Source organism: Hermetia illucens, chromosome 4, assembly GCF_905115235.1.
Source record: "Hermetia illucens chromosome 4, iHerIll2.2.curated.20191125, whole genome shotgun sequence".
NCBI lineage: Eukaryota > Metazoa > Arthropoda > Insecta > Diptera > Stratiomyidae > Hermetia > Hermetia illucens.
In genome coordinates, this window is record NC_051852.1 from 75069548 (window position 1) to 75087810 (window position 18263).

Genomic DNA, 18263 nt, shown 5'->3' on the forward strand with positions numbered 1-18263 from the left:
TCGAAAGGTAGACTGCTGCTCTAGAACTCTATTTTGTTTTTGACCCATCAGTATAGAGGACCTCCGTCTGTCCCGCCACACATTCTTCTGGTTCCTAGCACCTTTTCCCTCTAGTGGAGATTGAGCACCTCAGTCTCTAGACATCCTGAAGGGATCATCCCAGCGATTACATAAGCAGCTTTAATTCGGTACTGTCCTGTACGCTCAATGCTAGGACCACCTCGCCTTCTTCCGATTCATTCCACTGCTCCCACGTATTCTTCTACTTGTACGATGAGCAGCTGGACTGACTATACATTGGACCCCCGCTTTAAGACGGTATCTTCGCCAGCGATAAATTGCCGCGGTACGTATTCTGTTGCATAGCCTAAGTGCTCCTTGAAGCTCAGCTTAGCATCAATTATTAGCACCCAGTAATCAGCCCGAAAGTATGTAGTATTGTTTTTCATGTAGTTTAAAATAAGGCGTGACGATATGATTGATTTTGATTTGATTCGGTATGTGCTTTGAAACAACAACCACAAGATCATCTGCAAAATCAATTAACGCAGGAGCGTCAACAAAACCTGCTGTTGCTTCTGAATCTCGTCCAATCTCGTAGTTTTTTCAACGTTAACTGCACTAAACCTTTCTCCTAAACAAATGTATAGAGATCATTAAAGCTAAAACTCAGTTGCGATTTCCGAATTCCTTCAGTCACATGAAATTTTGGGTGGGAGTAGAGGGTGACATAAGAAAAACAAGTTCATGGATTAGGATGGCTATGCTTCCACAGTTGAAATTAGTCGACTTGAATTTTCAAGCTGAGCATGGCTAACCCCACGTGCGCATTACAAATATTTCAATTTTTATTTTTTATCTCGAGTTTACTATTGACCCTCTCCATTATGTGATTGCTAATACTAATTAGCAATAGGCTTGTCAAATAAGGGATATTTTCTTATGTTCGTTGATCGCAGAGATGATTTTTCCTTCAATCTCCAGAAGCAATCCATAATGGGATAGTAATGCAAGACAGACTGAAGTTCCGAGTTTCTTTTTTATAAAACCATGAGAAACACCATACACACTGATGTGGTGCAAAGTGAGCTTGCTAATACTGGTTCTGTTGATTCTGTTTCTTGCATTTGAATTCCAATTAATATTTTAGTGTGAATTGAGCATGATCATAAGCAGAGATGGAAGTAAATTTTTTGAAGATTGCTCCCATTTTTTGCCTTCAAATCTTAAAGAACGTAGCACCTGATGTGAATCTCAAAGCAGACATCTGCAGAGAATTCTTTCGAAATGGCTTTCTCGTGCTGAGCCGTGGTATTAAGTTCACAGTGGAGGCCATGTTAAATGTATCGCATGTGAATGAGTCAACGTTTCTAGTTTGTTCCTACCCCGAATGTTTTTTTTTCTTCCTAAAACATATGCTCGGGTACTATTCTAATATAAATATAACGCCCACAGAGTTTCGCAAACGAAAGTATCACAATAAAAGAAATAGTATAACTTCTAAGAGAAATCACCTGAACAAAACAGCCAACCGCCATCACTGAGTGCGCGTTGCATAATCCAGGTGTGTTGTTTACAATTTAAAATTATAGTGCATGCTACTAATGGTATCTATTTATAGCATGATGCACTAGTTCCACATTCATACACCACGTAACGAGAATGCATTCGCCTCATCACTTCACATGTGTGATGATGACCTATCGCCAAGTCGATGAATCAGTCAAAAATGCTTCAGCTGCTTTCGACTTTTTCAGCGGCTCTTTCAACAAAAATCCCTAGTTTCCACGAATAATCAAATCTAATGCTTTTCCCCGCCAATTTTCACAGATTTAACAATATTTTATAGTTCGCCATCAATAATAATATTTTTCACATTATATTGATTAATTTAGGGAACACCAAAAAATGGCATAGATAAATTTCGTTTAATTAAAAACTAATCGTTAATTAAAATATTTTCAAATGTCTCAGTTGCGCCTGCATATGTGGGCCGCATGGGATACTGTGTACGCTGTATGCACTAGTGAAACATCTCCAAGTCTAACATAAAGTACACTTACTAGTTTTCAATTTAATTTTAGATATCTTAGTCGAAAGAATATTTTTAGAAAATTTTTGATAAAACGCTGAAAAAAAAATTCGAAAGGATGGATATCTCAGATATGCTCGTTTTATAGAATTCGATGGGGCATTGGAGTAGCACACCTATATGTAAAAAAGGTGAAAATCTTGTTGATTGGATACATGTATACTTTCTACTGGTGAAACTCCAATGGAAATTCCTTTTTCAAATGTTGTGTTGTGTTTTTTACTCCAAGTCGGCACCTTTTCTTCAAAGAAGTTAAAGCAAGAGAAGGAATGAAGCGAGAAAACTAGATATCATACTTTCCTGACAGATGCATAGCATGGGAAATATCATCTTACCTAGAAAAAGGAGAAATAGAAAGAAAGGGGAGATAAAAAATAGCAACAACTAATATCCCCCCAAAGTGGACCGCGCCGAAATCCTCCTTTACCCCTTTTTCATACAACTCCCAGCTGCCCTGCCTTCTTGATTTGTGTGCCGTGTGCACCCCAGTACATAGACTACTAGTGCGCGGCCACCCTCCGATTCATTCGAAAACAGTGGTAGTCAGAGAAAAGAGCCTTAAACTCTTATAGTAGAATAATTCCGAAAATTTTAGTTTATTATTTTCTAATTCCATTTCGACCAGGTACACACTTTTATATTGAAAAAAGCAAATTTAGAAAGTATAACTGTAAAGGAAAGCTATCTATTTGATATCAGATTTTTTGTGGTGAAATAGTTCGGTTTCAAAAAGATTGGTCGCAAATTTAAAAGAAAAAACATAGTGAACTGTGGAAAATTCAACAAGGAGGAATCTACTAACATTAAGCTACTTTTTTATGAGATGGATCATATAATACTGGAATAATGGTGGTTGCGCGGTGTGGTTGCAAATGCTGTGGTGGAAAGCAAGTCAAATTTCCAACTTCAAGTGATTAGCACCTGACACCCTTTTGGATTACTTCTTTGGATGGTGCCAATGGATATTCTGGAAGGTCGAAACCGCAGGAAATCCGACTTCATTTTTGATAAAATTACTCCAAATCTGCCTCAAGCGATCCGATAACGTTAAACTCATGTATCAGTGACTTCAAGCTTTCTCTTTGATCGGTGACCAGATACAGTGATTCAAGTCGAAAGGCAGCGCGCACGTAATAGAAACCTGCCCACCTAATATGGTCAGTGATGATCTTATGTAAGGAGCAGAACATATGAGAAGTTTTACTCATAACAAAAAATTGGCAGCAAGCCAATCGCCAGTGGAAAGACCAATACACCGGTAACATGGGGAAATGTTCGGGGTGCAGACGCGCTAGAAATTTTCAAAAATAAAACTCATCATCATCGCGGTCCTAGTACACATCTATGAGGATGCATTTGTTTTTCTGAAGTTTGTGTCTAATTTTTTTCCCTTCGCAAATTGCAACACAATTTTTGGAAGACATGATGCAAGGATTGCATGGTGAATGTATTGGTGCACTGCAATGATGACGATGATGATGATGATAGTGGTGAATTTCCCATTCTACAATTAGATCACCGCGGCTGCGCAAATAATATTGCCATACGATTTTTTTTTATTCCTCTCTAAAATTAGGGGCAATAATGTACGGTGATTTCAGAAATATTTTCACAAGATCTATCTATGCATGCTTATTTTCCTCGTTTCGTGATGAAGAAAATTAATTCGCCTAGTGGCAAGGCAATAGCAAGTCTTCCCGATCCTCTGGTGCGTGGGTGTTTCAAGAATTCACGGATTATTTTCAGTTTGAGTTCACATTCAAGCTTTGCCAGGAGTGGATTGTTGTGCGCTTTTTTTGGATAAAGTTCAAAATTGCAAGTATTTTCAAAAGTTGTTAGGCTATTTTCATCGGAGGCCGAAATATCTACTTTTTTCATTAAATGGATTATTATCGCAGAGGAAGCTTTTTATAGAAATACAGTGGAAATATTTTCGGTTATGTTGAGAAAATTATAAATGTAATTTAGCGTTTATTTCGAGGAACTCTACGGGATGCGTCAATATTCATTCAAGTGGAAATTCTTTGTGGAAATGGATTATGATAGCTATATTAGACCAAAAATGGAGCTAGCAACAAACAAAACAGTGCCGAAAATCGAAATTTTAAATTACCGGGTTACTTTCAAGTCCTTTATCCATGAACTGTTATGAATTCTAGTTAGTCTTGTTCAATGCAATCGGTGCATCGGTAAAATAAAAATCATAAACTAACAGTGAGGTCGAATTAATGTTAAAAAATACTAAAACGCTAGCTCTACTTCCTGCACTTAAAACATTCATATAAAAACATATAAATTCTACAGAACATTGTCCCTCAAATTCTTATTTTTCTGCATAGGACAAAAACTAACTTGTGAAAATGCCATTCACCCCAGTTGAGACTCCAAAATGCCCAAAGTGCGGCAAATCAGTATACGCAGCTGAGGAACGTGTTGCTGGAGGATACAAGTTCCACAAAACCTGCTTCAAATGCGGTAAGTTATAACATTAAAATATTCAATTCTATCGAACAATTTCTGAATTCAGTGAGATTTTTTACTCAAATTCTTGGAACTATATATTCCTTGCTATTTCATGTTACTTAGAATTTTTGGAAAGCTAATGTCAGATCTTATAGCAGGATTAGGTTGCTATTTTCATAGCAAATTTTATTAATTTCGAAAATACAGAATATACAGTAGAGTGAAATGGTCCACCTCTTTATCAGTCAAGACAAATCCGTTTTAATTTTTCCACCTTTCCCACAGGAATGTGCAACAAAGCTCTTGACTCGACAAACTGCACTGAACACGATAAGGAATTATTCTGTAAGAACTGCCATGCTCGCAAATACGGACCTAAGGGATACGGCTTCGGTGGTGGAGCAGGATGTCTGTCCATGGACACAGGCTCCCATTTGCAAACAGAGTGAGTTTTAATATTTTGTTTTATTTCAATCCTACGTAGTTCTAAGTTAGGTAGTTTGAATAGAAATTAAAATCAAAGGACATTCCATTACAAGTATCAGGAGAATTAATGTGATATTTAATATATGTCCATTCTAATCCGATGGACCCTGGTCATCCAATAATTTGATCGTTAGATAAAATATCACTTCCAACTTTTGCACTATTTGTTGGAAGAAAACGCACTGACATTTCAAAGGTGTTTCTTCTCTTTATGGAAAAAACTATCACGAGACAAAGTCCAATTTAGGACAAACGAAATAATCAATCCGAAAAAATATCTCTAACTGTTTTTTTTCTCGTCGGGCCTTTCCTTATCTCTATTTTCTATCTTCATAGGTTTTGTCTTATTATTTTATATACATAAAAACATTTATATATCAAAAGATAATCGTTTTCATTTCCAATAAAATTATTAAACCTCATTAAAAATAAAGCCAACTTCAGTTGCAATGAATAACATTCTTATAAGTGAGACACTCTGATTTTATTTGATTTCATATTTATATTAGCCAATTATTAAATTAATAATAAAATCATTGACGTATTTTTACATGCGCTCTACTTGCAACTAAGTAATTTTGAATTTTCAACATTCAATTTTTTACTGTATTTTTCTATGGATGCGTATACATTTTTTGTGCAAAGTCATTGTCATTGTATACATTAATGTGCTGCTCTGATTGTCAAGAGGCGAGGCAAGGAATTTTGATATCTATTACAATCAAGAACCACAAATATATCCTTATGACTGAGAAAATGCATCAGCGACTGATATCAAAATTGTACGCTTCAGATCGATAGCATAAAAGTGATACTTGAGTGTTCAGTTTTTTAATGTGTACAGTCAACTGAATCTAACAAAATTTTAATGTTTAACGTCGTAAATAGTTTTTTTTCGATTCGATGTAAATATCGTTTTGAAACAATATCTCAATGATTTTGAAAAATACGCCATGCGTTCGTTATTTTTTGAGATAGCCTTGGTCCTAATACAATTAATAATCGTTTTCAATTTTTAAGAGTCACAAATAATGGAACAAAAAACATCAAAAATGCCTTCCTTCAATTGAGACGGAAGTCTCTTACGCTCTTTATCTAGAGCCTAAATATAAATCTTACTCCGACTTTACTGCTTGAATGTTTTTGATTATAAATTGGCATTTTGTGTATATTTTCGTGGGCAATACATTCTGAACCTAGACATAAATGATCTAATAACTGTTTTCATTGACTACTTTCGATTTCTGCCCAAACGAAACTTCTTTTTCTTCATTTTCAACTTCTTTTTCTTCGTTTGCGGAGAAGCAATTTAAACAATTTTTTACTTGTGAGGAAATATCCAGCGACCTATTTTCTTCCACCACAAAGAAAAGTACTTGGTCCTACTCTTCTTGAAATTAATTCTACATATCAAAAACTGAACACTTCTCCTTTTCAGATCTAAATTTCTCCATGCTATTCAGCGTGAAAAAAAACAATGTTCAATAGACTTTTGCAAATATATAAAAATCCTAGAAAAGTGGCTCATTATATCTATGAGAGGAAATCAAACGTGTCTATGTTATTTAAGTAATTTTACGTTTACTTAGGTTTAATTGAAAAGAAAACAAAGACTATATGCATGACTTGACTGTGTTCCCTTTTCTTTTCTGTTCCATGACAGCAATTAAATCAACATCATAATGTGAGAGTACCATCTAGTTGGAGTGTTGGATCCTGTTCTTGTTTCCTTCCACAAAAACACACAAAAATCAATCAAGTCTATCTATCAACCATATTATCATAATTTGATTCTTTTTTAAAAACCTGGAAAATATGTACAATGTTCAATGAATCCAAAAACACATGAATGATAATAAAATAAAAAACCTTGTACTGATATCCCAGAAAAACAGATTTTTTCATTTCACTTGGGAGTAAAACTCCATCATGACTCCTACACTATCACACCTCATCCACAGAATCCTTCCAATGTTCCGATACTTTTTCTTTTTTCATTCATTTTTTTTTGTTTTTAAACACTACATTGAATTTTTTTATTTTTTTTTGTTTGGTAAACAGACGAATATTTTTTCATAATCTTTTTGTGACACTTCACCACTAACCCTCGTTTAGCTCTCTATTTTATCTATTAATTAATTCTACCCACTGAGTCTGTAGTATATTACCTAAGCGCAAATTGGATGTCATATGTCCTTAGATACTTTTTGAAAATGTTTTTATTTTGGATTTTATTGAAACAAGGGAAAAATAAATAAAATAAGGTTGATAAATGTACACCATGAAAGTCTGCTGAGAAAAGCAGTATTGAAGTAATATAGCACTTGTCGCCGCAGTATGATAAATATGATATTCTAGTGATCCGGAATAATGTAATTTTTGCCGTAAAATAAACTCTTTAGATATATTGCTAATGTCGAAATCGAGTAGTTTCACTGCTTACCAATGTGGCTCACGATGCCCATTTGAAAGTTCTACCATGAACAGATCAAAAGATTGCGAAAGGTGGTGAGGCAAATGAACTTTTTGAAAACTAGCTCACGATCGCATGGCTTCAAGCTCAATTAGGGATTTTTTCTTCACTCAAATTGTAAATATCTAATGTTTTTTCTCTAAAAGTTTTATTAACACTCTTAACAACAGCGAATTTACTAAATTCTCTCAACGACTTTTGCTTACATTCACTCGACTTTTCTTATAAAAACTAGCAACGTCTTACACAAGAGCAATTGTAAAATATCAAGTTTATGAAATAGCATTTTTATTTCACTTATATGAATGAATGAATTTTATTTATTTTTGCTTTGAACATTGGGATAAGGAAAGTGCCCTCAAATATTGTTTCCTTTGAAAAGAAGAAAAGCAAAAGTAGAGATTGTGAGGTTCTTCCGATTGAGGGCGTTGTTTTGATGAAGACTGCCCCACGCGGTCCAGTCAAGAAATTCCCTCAGAGTCACAAATTGAGTTTCCGGCATTATAACTTTGCATTCTCTTTAAGAAGAGGGACTCGACCTTGTCCCAGCGAAACTTTTCCTAATACTTGTAATTTAGCCATTAGATGCTATTTGCGACGCTTAAGGGCATATTTCATTTGTTTTCCTTTTATTTCATTTCAACATTTCTAATTTACTTTACTATCTTCCTGGAATCAGTTTGGAATCTTATTACTTTCCTTGGAAATAATACTTAGATACCTACCATGAATATATTATAACACAAATTTCTAATACACGTAACCAAGTATAGGCAATATGTTTTCCATTTTGGTGTATATCTAACAAATCAATTGGATCCTATTTGCAATAATCAGTTTGCCTAAAAGTGAAAAAAAATATCTTCAAATTCAATATTGCTTCTTTTCAATTTAGTGGGAGTGAAGTTCGTAATGGTGCACGTCTAGAGCCAAGAGTCATTGCTAAAGCTCCCGAAGGACAAGGCTGTCCACGATGTGGAGGGTACGTCTATGCCGCTGAGCAAATGTTAGCCAGAGGAAGGGTAAGTTTCGCAGATGTATTTTATTATAAAAATATGCTGTTTCTAACGGCAATTGAATATGAAAATCTTGCCAATTAAACCCCATAACCTTGTATGCTGAACACTTCAAACGAATTCCAGGGAATTGTTTAGCATCCTGGTGTAAAAACTCATTAAATCAATTATGTTATACTTGTATACAAGATGAAAGAGTATCGTTTTACACCAAGGAAAGTCCCTCTATCGCGCCTTAGCCTTATTGGCGAAAATATAGGGGAACTGAATAAATGAAATACAAGAAGCTAAATTTGGAATGAATTTACGGTGTCGGAGCAAATTTAAATAAATAAATTCAACCATTTATAACACACGATTCAGTTGCAAAATGGCGAAGTAGAAGACCCATATTCAATTGCCTTAAAGAAAAGCAGAAAAGCAATAGTGCCTGACGAAAGTAAGACAAAGTGCATTTTTGTATTTATATTTTCAAAATAAAAAGAAAATTAAATTCATATCAGGGCTATCATAGGAGATGTTTTAAATGTTTGCTATGCAACCGAACATTGGATTCGACAATGCATTGTGATGGTCCTGACAAAGAAATATATTGTAGAGGTACCTTTTTTCAATATTATATCCAACAGTTGTCTTATTCGTGTTTCAATATGGTTTTTCATCTATTTCTTGATCTTATTTTCAATGTTTTAATATACACACCGGAAATCATTTTCGACTACACATCATCACAATATATTTCACAATTTTCCTATTTATTTTCTATTTTGTTCATTAATTTTAACTACAGTGAATAATATAATTACATACCAGTTTAAAGGCACATGAAAAAAATGTATAATTTATATTGACGGTACAAGCATCTAAATTGTAATAATGGAACCTGATAAAGTAAAATTTATAATCATCTACAGATGTGGCACAAAGAATGTTTCAAGTGCGGTAATTGTGCCAAGGGACTCGATTCGATAAGTTGTTGTGAAGGTCCAGATAGGAACATCTATTGCAAAGGTGTGATATCTATATTTTATACGCTTTGCGAATTGTGTGCAGTATTAGATTGCCGAGGATTCGCTTTTATTAACCACAGTAGGGGCAAAATACGTAACGCAACGAACGTGCTTTATGAGGTAGCAAGCTATGAAAGTTAGCACTCAAATAACAATTGCTTCATACAAATTATAATTGTACTTAAGCTAAATCTATAAACTAGATAAGCCAAATTGCAAAAATAGTTGGAAGAAGAATAAAAAAACCGGTGTTCCGAACTTAGTACCTGGGCTATGAAAGCCTCTGTAAGGCATATAGGCTTAGATAAATTTCTAGAAGTTTCTTCAGATGCGGCAAGGTTCTATCATTATTTTATAATATTTGTTCCTCACTGTAGGGTACAAAATTATAAATTTCCATATTATTTCTCACGCGAGATGCTTCAATAGTTTAAGAAAGTTTTAATTTGACAAAATTTAATCCAGAGGTGTAAGTCATGCAAATAAGATGCTGATGTCAGAATTAACGAGAATAATTGACATTCGAGTGAAATTAAAGTTCTATTCATGAAGAATCTTCTCTCCCCAGCTCCTTTTAAGATTTTGTGTGAAACAAAACCTCCTTAAAATCTATTCAATATCTGTCTGTCCGTCTGTCTGTTTGACGATTTACTCGAAAACGGCTGAACCGATTGTCACAAAATTTAGTGAGAATGTGTAATCTTTATGTCCCTTTACATGAAGCCATTTTGTGTTGAGTTTGAAGGGGTGCTCCCCATACATGCGAACGGAGGCGTAAAATGGTTTTTACGCAATAGATGATGTGGGGTATTAAATGAAAAGGCTCGATCTGTACTTTTTGAAACTAATCTTATTTCTGATGTTAGGTGAAACATAAGGAAGTGAGGACTCAAGATGTGTGCCCTAAAAATGAAACAGATCTCGTTCTCAGAACATATCCAGCCGAAAAATCTGTAAAAAATCACAAATTGGGCATTTAGGCTTCAAAATACATCCCATTTCCATATCTCCTCAAATAAAGTTAATAATAGCATATTACCATATTTTAGAAATTTACCGAAAAACTCCCCTTAAGTTCATCCTAAGAGATACAAGATTTAGCACTGGTATAATGGATAATACAAGGCATAACTTTGGAAAGTTTGAATGGAATTCAGCAAACAAAGTTATGAACGTTCGAAGTTCTGCATTTCACGTAAATTTAATGCACTCTAAGACATGTATGACGCCATCATCATCAACATGAACTTATCTGAACGACCACCGGTATTTAATTTATGTACATATCCATAGGTATGCTTTTGTGCACGGTGTAAAGTGAGATACTTGGAGAGGTGTTAGATCAATTTTGATGGTTGCCGATTTATATTTATATCTATATAGGAAGAGAATAAATACACCGGGTCCGCCCCGTAACTAAAACGATTCTCCAAATAAAAATTAGAGATTTTTCTTTTGACGAATTTAAATTTCCAAGCAAACAGATATCAAATTATATCCTTGTAGAGTAAAATTCGTTACTTTGATCCCCAAATGAAATACCGAAATGGTTTCTTATGCTACGGGAGAAATGATTTTTTTCCCTTATTCAATAGATTTTAAAAACACCGTCTTATCTCCTGTCCGGCAATTTTCCGTTGATTTCCTTATTGTCTTCTTTACCTAAGATTCCTATTATAGCACAAACATAATCATCAAATTCCTTTCTTGAGATTCTCCGTACTGATTCTACTACCGCGGAATATATAGCATATAGAGTATCTGACTAAATGTTGTGCTCCTAGAATCTTACTGTATCTGATTAAATTCAAGAAATTTTCAAAGCGATAGGTAGTTAGGCTTCTTTATCATACCATGGAATGCCAGAACGCAGCTCTGGGACTCAATCCTCAGAGCCAAATTCTAAGCAACCTACTTTTGTATTGTAGGTGAAAGAAGAAATAGTAGCGAAAACGAAATATTTTGCTATTGTGGTATTACACATAATTTTTTAATTTTGCGCAAATATTTTTTAGATTATATTCAACCCCATTTCTTAAAGTTCTATCCTTATGAGATTTTCTCTTTCTTGCAAATATTTGAAGTAACGGCGTTAGTAGCGATTACCAAATAGTATTAGCAAATAGAATAGAAATCAATCTTATCAATTCAGGCTTGTAGAGCACTAACACACTTTGATGGCTAATATTAAAACAATATCCCTGTGGCATGTTATAACAACGCACACTTTCGAAACCTTTCTCCACTACATTTGTGTAATCCTTTTCATTTTTTTAATATTTCAATCGGGGAAACCGTACAGTTTGCTATGCCAAGAAGTTTGGTCCTAAAGGATATGGATACGGTCAAGGAGGAGGCGCTCTTCAATCTGATTGTTTTGCTAATGGGTATGTGTCTTTCATGTCTTCATATGTTACATCCATCTTGTATCATATTTTATTAATAGTTCGCCAACATTAAGTACTAAATACGCATTTACCAGATTTTCTTTTATCCTTTACTTGAGCAATTTATATATAGCCTTTTATATTTGCGTGAAAGATAAGTGTAATCTTAAAGTGAAATGTCTTCAGGTTGCTATGCACAAAAGTTTGGTGCTAGAGGATATGGTCATACAGGGGCATCATCCTTAGGTCTAATGTGTGACATAAAGGATGCCGAATGGCAAAGGTAGAATACTTGTAAGACGTGATACTTGAATATTCGTCCAATTGTGTTTTATTATCTGTTACGTGATTTTGTATTCGAAAAACTTAAATTTTTCCCACTGTCTTATTTTCAACAAATTATCCTTTATGTCAATGAGCCCTAACACACATATGTGCTTAAAGGGGGCACAAGTTGTCTGAGTGTCTGTCTCAGTAACTATAACCCAAAAAGACATTTGAATATCTGACAGAACCACTGTGGTTGTATATTGACAGAAATATCACGACAAATTAAATTATCCATGAGATGTTCCCAGTACTAAAAACCTTTCCTTAATTTTGAGTGTGCAGTCATGAAGACAATATAATCCTTCATAAGTAAAACTTTTATAGTGATATGGCACCAAAGACAACTGTCATCGATACATCCATCATCAAGGCTCCACCTGGCCAAGGTTGTCCACGTTGTGGTGGTGTCGTCTTCGCCGCTGAACAAGTTCTTTCTAAGGGCCGCGAGTGGCATCGCAAGTGCTTCAAGTGTAAGGACTGTACTAAAACTTTAGATTCGATTATTGCCTGTGACGGCCCCGATAAAGATGTCTATTGCAAGACCTGCTATGGCAAGAAATGGGGTCCACATGGTTTCGGATTCGCTTGCGGTTCTGGTTTCTTGCAAACTGATGGGCTAACGTAAGTTCTCATATCAATTTATTGCAAAGATTGTATTTAAGTTCGACTTATTATCCAATAGCGAGGATGAAATCTCCGCCCAGCGCCCATTCTACAACCCTGATACCACTTCCATCAAAGCTCCTGAAGGCCAAGGATGTCCACGCTGTGGCGGTATGGTGTTCGCCGCCGAACAACAACTAGCCAAAGGAACAATGTGGCACAAGAAATGTTTCAACTGCGCCGAATGTCATAGACCTTTAGATTCTATGCTTGCTTGCGATGGGCCTGATAAGGAAATCCACTGCAAGGCTTGCTACGGTAAACTTTTCGGACCTAAGGGATTCGGCTATGGCCACACCCCAACCCTGGTTTCCACAAGTGGCGAATCCACTGTTGCTTTGTAAGTATTTTCTCTTTGCTTCTTGTTTCAAAGCTTACTTTTACTAATCACTTTTATTCAATTTTACAGCCCTGAAGGTCGTCCATTCAATGGCCCGAAATCACAAAATGGTTGCCCACGATGTGGATTCGCTGTTTATGCTGCCGAGCAAATGATTAGCAAGAGCAGAATCTGGCACAAACGTTGCTTCCATTGCGCTGACTGTCGAAAATCGTTGGATTCTACCAATCTGAATGACGGTCCTGATGGTGACATTTACTGTCGAAGTTGTTATGGGCGCAATTTCGGACCAAAAGGTGTAGGATATGGCTTAGGGGCTGGCACCCTAACAATGGCCTAAATCCTGCCGTCCTATCCACGTAATTCTTCTTGAAAACCCTTTTTGCAAACAAATTTTCCAAAACTTTCTTTAGATAAATTTTTACTTATCCAACAATAACGAGAAAAGATTTTTTGCAACTTCGACTAATGTAAATGAATTTTTATAGAATAAATCGACAACGCCAGAATATTCGCGATTCGCAATTTATCCACTAATTTGTAGTATTTACATTTGATTTTGCCATCATATTTTTTACCATATTGGGATACTTTTTCATACTAGATTATCATATTCCCAACAGCAGTAACACACTGCATTTGTTTTTACGATTATTTGTATTTTGTGTAAATTCAAAGATATATATGAAATGTTATTTTGTATCATGTTTTTTTTATTTTAGTGAACTGAAGAAACTGAAAAAACTGCTTTTATTATATTAATATATTATTTTTAATATTAATAACAATTTTGAAATATACGAACGATAGGACTGGCCCTGTCCTACATTTTAGCTAGCTAATAATAATGATCATTTGCGCACAGACTAGACGAATAAGTAATTGAGTACTCAATGGCGACGTGATATCCCATTGATATATAATATTTTTTTCCATCTTTATGAGAAATATATGTACATTTGGTTACAATCATTGTTTCAATGTCTCAGATCTCAAAAGAAACCCCAATTTTAAAACAAGACTTCCCTTATATAGCAGCACCGCCACCGCTCTGCGCCATGTGTATCTGGGGCTGCGCATTCCTCGGTCCTCCTGGGATAGTAGATTCAGAAATGAAATTGTCAGTGCCACCGACAGCAGAAGTGGCATTTCCAAGATATACGAACTGATCAACGCCCTCGATGTTCTGCCCAGATAGGAAGAGTACGATGACCTGTCAGGTGGAGTATCTTGGTTTTATTGGTGTTTATCTTCAATCCGACTCTACTTGCATTCTTCTCCAAAAGCGGAGCCATTTGGCCAAGGTCCATGACTCGGCGAGAGGGTAAGCGGTATAGTTGAGGAACGATGTCATCATCTATTGGAACCCGTTAGGTCCACCGGACAAGACAGCATAAAAATCGTCGCCAATAACAAAAAGAAATATTATCGATGAGAAAATGCACCCCACTTTGCACCTCTGAGGGTTTTTCCTCGAGGAGGATCTAAAACGAGGTGTTCCTTGATCTTTCATGTACATCTTAGCTATTATATTCGCAACAGGGAGCACGCAAATACCCTTCCAATTGTTGCACTCAGGGCACTTTTGAATCTCAACGATCATTCCCTTCTTTCATTCTCTGGGAAAGATCTCGGGTTCTCAGGATTTCCGTATAAGAGGAAGTACCAGCTCTGCAGAAAGTTCACGACCAGTGAGGAACAGCTCTGCGGGGAGACCAGCGGCTTCTTTCACTACTTCAGCTGTTCCTTCCACTTCTTCAGCTGCTCATCATCGTGAATGAGGAATCGATTGTTACCGCCCCTTTGCTATCACCTGCAAGTTCTATCGTAATACAGTATTCGGTTTTGAAATCATTGATATTTACGGCATCTTCTGCTTTCTTGACCAGGGCAATAATAAATGTTCAATTATCACGGCGTAAAAAAAAACCCTGAAGTTTCCGAGATTTGTCGCATATTCCATATTCCAAAAACTAATTTGTCTAGAATAGCCAAAGTTCCTTACCCAGAATTCCGTCACTAGTCGAGATGTTTCGAAATCTCTAAGATGCTAGCCTACATGTAACATGTAACGAATATTCTGAGTGAATTTTTAATCCCCACCTCACTACGGGGTCATTAGTGAAGAGATAAGAATACAGATTACACAGCAGTTTATCATTTGCCTAATGGTGCGTAATTTCGTTGAGAAAACATAAACTGGTTAGCTCGAGGTCGGAGAACGATCAAAACTTTATTTGAAATATACAACAATAGAATCGTTTCTTTTAATCAAATCGCGAGGCTTCCAAATCGCCATCCAACGTATCAAGCCACTGCTATTTCGGTCGGCCTTTTGGTTATTTGAAATCGACTTCGATGTTCAGACCAATCTTAGCGATTGAATCGAACACAACTCTATCGCAATTTTCCACGATCGGTGCAACCCCGTATCTATCGCGGATACCTTCATTTCGGATGTGATCGAAACGTGTTACGCTACTAGTCCAAGACAACATCTTCGTCCCCATTATTGTGAGACACCGTTCATTGTCTTTCATAATCAGCCAACACTAAGAACCATCGAGAGCAATAGGGCGGACAACGTTGCGGTAAATTTTACAGTTGAGACGTCGGTTTTGATACATCCGCCACACTTCGAACTTTACTTTTCAGATCATGGTAGACCAATTTAACCCAGTGCACCAATTCTTCTGGCAGCAGGTGTTGTCGTAGAGCATACCAGATGTGGCGCATAGTCAAACATTTTCTCTAGATCCAGAAATGCAATGTAAGGAGGTTTCTCCATGAGCAACAGCGCAGCGTGAATGCGTCAGTAGTCAAACAGTTCTTGTCAAATCCTGCTTGATTCACGATTATTTGAATTGTCAAGAATGCGCTGGACTACATTTTTCAAGGTTTTGTGTGAAACAATGATGATCCCTTTACATACAGCAAGTGGGGCCATTTTGTGTTGATTTTGCGAAAGGAGGCTGCAAAATTTTTTTCACAGAATGTAACCATGTGGGATATCAATTAGCACTTTTTGAAATTGGTCCCATATTTAATCTCGGGTGAAACGAAGAGGAGTGAGGGCTCAAAATATGACTCACGAAAAAGGTAACAGGTTTCGTTCTCAGAACGTCTTCAACCGAAAAAAAATCACAGTGGTGTATCTGGACGAAATCTAGGCCTCAAAATACACCCCGTTCCGATATCTACACAAATAAAGTTAATAATACTTAGTTCATGCTATAATTTCAAAATTTGGAATTGGTATAAGGGACAACATAAGGCATACTCACATAAGTTTGAAAGATATCAAACTATTATTAACAAAGTTATAGAAAGTGACACTTTTACACGTTATGTGAATTTCATGCATTCTAAAACGTGTATGAGATCCTCATAGCATCATAGCTCATTTGAATGGGGAGTCGCAAGGAAACATTTGGTTTTAGTTTTTTAATCGTTTCTACATCAATATCGATTATTGGAGACAGATATATGTATGCATTTAATGCATATATTACTGAAGGTTTGGGATAGTGCCTAATTCAGATTGATACACCATATTTGTATATTGAACCAGCGGTATTCAATATACGTACTTTATATATACATGTGTATACTTTTATGCACGAATTAAATGGGAAATAAGTGTACGATCAATTTACATAAATGTATATGTAACTATAGTATTCAGTAATAAGCAATGTTTATTTATTTAAAGTGAACATAATATCTACGTTTGTAATATGTACGTATATCTCGTAATTTGAAAAAATATGAAGGAATATTTTGGATTTTTAGCGATATACGAATGGGAAAATGTGAAGATGAACACAAAACCTTTATACCCGAAGGACCAACTTCCGGTACTCCGAATTGTTCCATATTGGAACCGTGGTACTTTCTTGTCAGTCAGATGATGTTCTATCTTTCTGAATAATCCGATTGAAGAATTCACTTATTTACAGTGTTGAGTCCTAGAGCTTCTTGGTTTGCAGAGGTCAGATGCGATGTCGTCAGGTCTGCTTTCCCCGATTGCATTCGTTTTATTGTTTCCTAAACTTCAGCTGACAAGTGAAATTGCTTCAAATGTCGACAATGCTTGTGGAAGTGGAGGAGGAACAAATTATTCCGTAGAGATCTACTCGAAATTTTTTCGCCATCTATCCGTCGCAGATCGTCAGTCGGTAAGCAAAGTACCATTCTTGCCATTAAGGCAGCAGAAGTATTCGATATCCTGTGTGCGTTCGTGTCCGCTTTACAGATCTCTCGCGCTATCACGAGTGTCCAGTTTATTGTAAAGATCTTTGTAATGGACCGATCAGGTAAAAGCGATCGCTTTCTTCGCTTCTTGGTTGGCATACTTGGAAATTTGTCAATTGTTGAGAAACCTGTGGTAGAGGTATTTCTTTTCGCGGAACTTCATCGTGATCCCACCACCATTAAGGTCGGCTGATATGATGATGAGCTCCATCAGCCGGTCATTAAATGCTTCAAGTTCTTTAATGGGAACGCGGAAACCTTCCAAGATGGCCATGCCAACACCGCATTGACTGTGTGCGCTACCAAAGGAGGGAAGTTTATAACAATTTTTACCGCTTTCGCCTTCAATATCGTAGCTTTTGCCGCCAGTTCATCGGTTTCTTGAAGAGTGCAGATATCAATGGGCCTTTTCTAAAGGCGCTTGCGAGTTCCTCGGTCTTCGCAGCGAGGGTATAATATTTAGTATTCAGGCACGTATTTGTTTTGTTCGGACTGATTTACTTGCGTCCATGCTCAGAAACCTTTGCCCATTTCTCTACAGGACCGGGGCCCGTTCTGCCGCGTCGACTGAGGTAAACGGCCAATCATTTTTCCGAGGCTTGTGATCTCTCAGCACGATCATTTCGTTTTTATCGACATTTTCTTGGTCGGCCAAGACAAGAGAGTAACAAGAGAGAACAGGTAGAATTTACCATAGTGCAATAACGCCAACTACACTTTATTTATCTCTTTCCTTGATCTCAGCATTT

General features: G+C 36.3%; 1 protein-coding gene across 5 annotated transcripts; it reads left to right on the top strand.

Annotated features, from left to right (window-relative positions):
* Window positions 1–2561: 2561 nt before the first annotated feature.
* Window positions 2562–14022, top strand: LOC119653876 (muscle LIM protein Mlp84B-like). 5 transcript variants are annotated; one of them, XM_038058992.1, is made up of 9 exons: window positions 2562–2717; window positions 4432–4567; window positions 4841–5000; window positions 8410–8536; window positions 9034–9130; window positions 11843–11927; window positions 12582–12878; window positions 12940–13260; window positions 13330–14022. In XM_038058992.1, exons 2-9 carry the CDS (start codon window positions 4453–4455, stop codon window positions 13598–13600), a joined length of 1473 nt encoding a protein of 490 aa, XP_037914920.1. In that variant the 5' UTR covers window positions 2562–2717; window positions 4432–4452; the 3' UTR covers window positions 13601–14022. The 5 variants fall into 5 exon arrangements, with proteins under 5 accessions (XP_037914920.1, XP_037914916.1, XP_037914919.1 ...); XM_038058988.1 differs by lacking the exon at window positions 11843–11927 and adding an exon at window positions 12114–12210; XM_038058991.1 differs by lacking the exon at window positions 9034–9130 and adding an exon at window positions 9445–9541.
* The last annotated feature ends 4241 nt before the right edge of the window (window positions 14023–18263 follow it).

Bases quoted from the DNA above. Each gene is read 5' to 3' on its own strand.
- LOC119653876 (XM_038058988.1), top strand. From the start codon at position 4,453: ATGCCATTCACCCCAGTTGAGACTCCAAAATGCCCAAAGTGCGGCAAA. The intron at 4,568-4,840 runs GTAAGTTATAAC...CCTTTCCCACAG, and splicing joins CAAAACCTGCTTCAAATGCG to GAATGTGCAACAAAGCTCTT. The intron at 9,131-12,113 runs GTACCTTTTTTC...AAATGTCTTCAG, and splicing joins CAAAGAAATATATTGTAGAG to GTTGCTATGCACAAAAGTTT.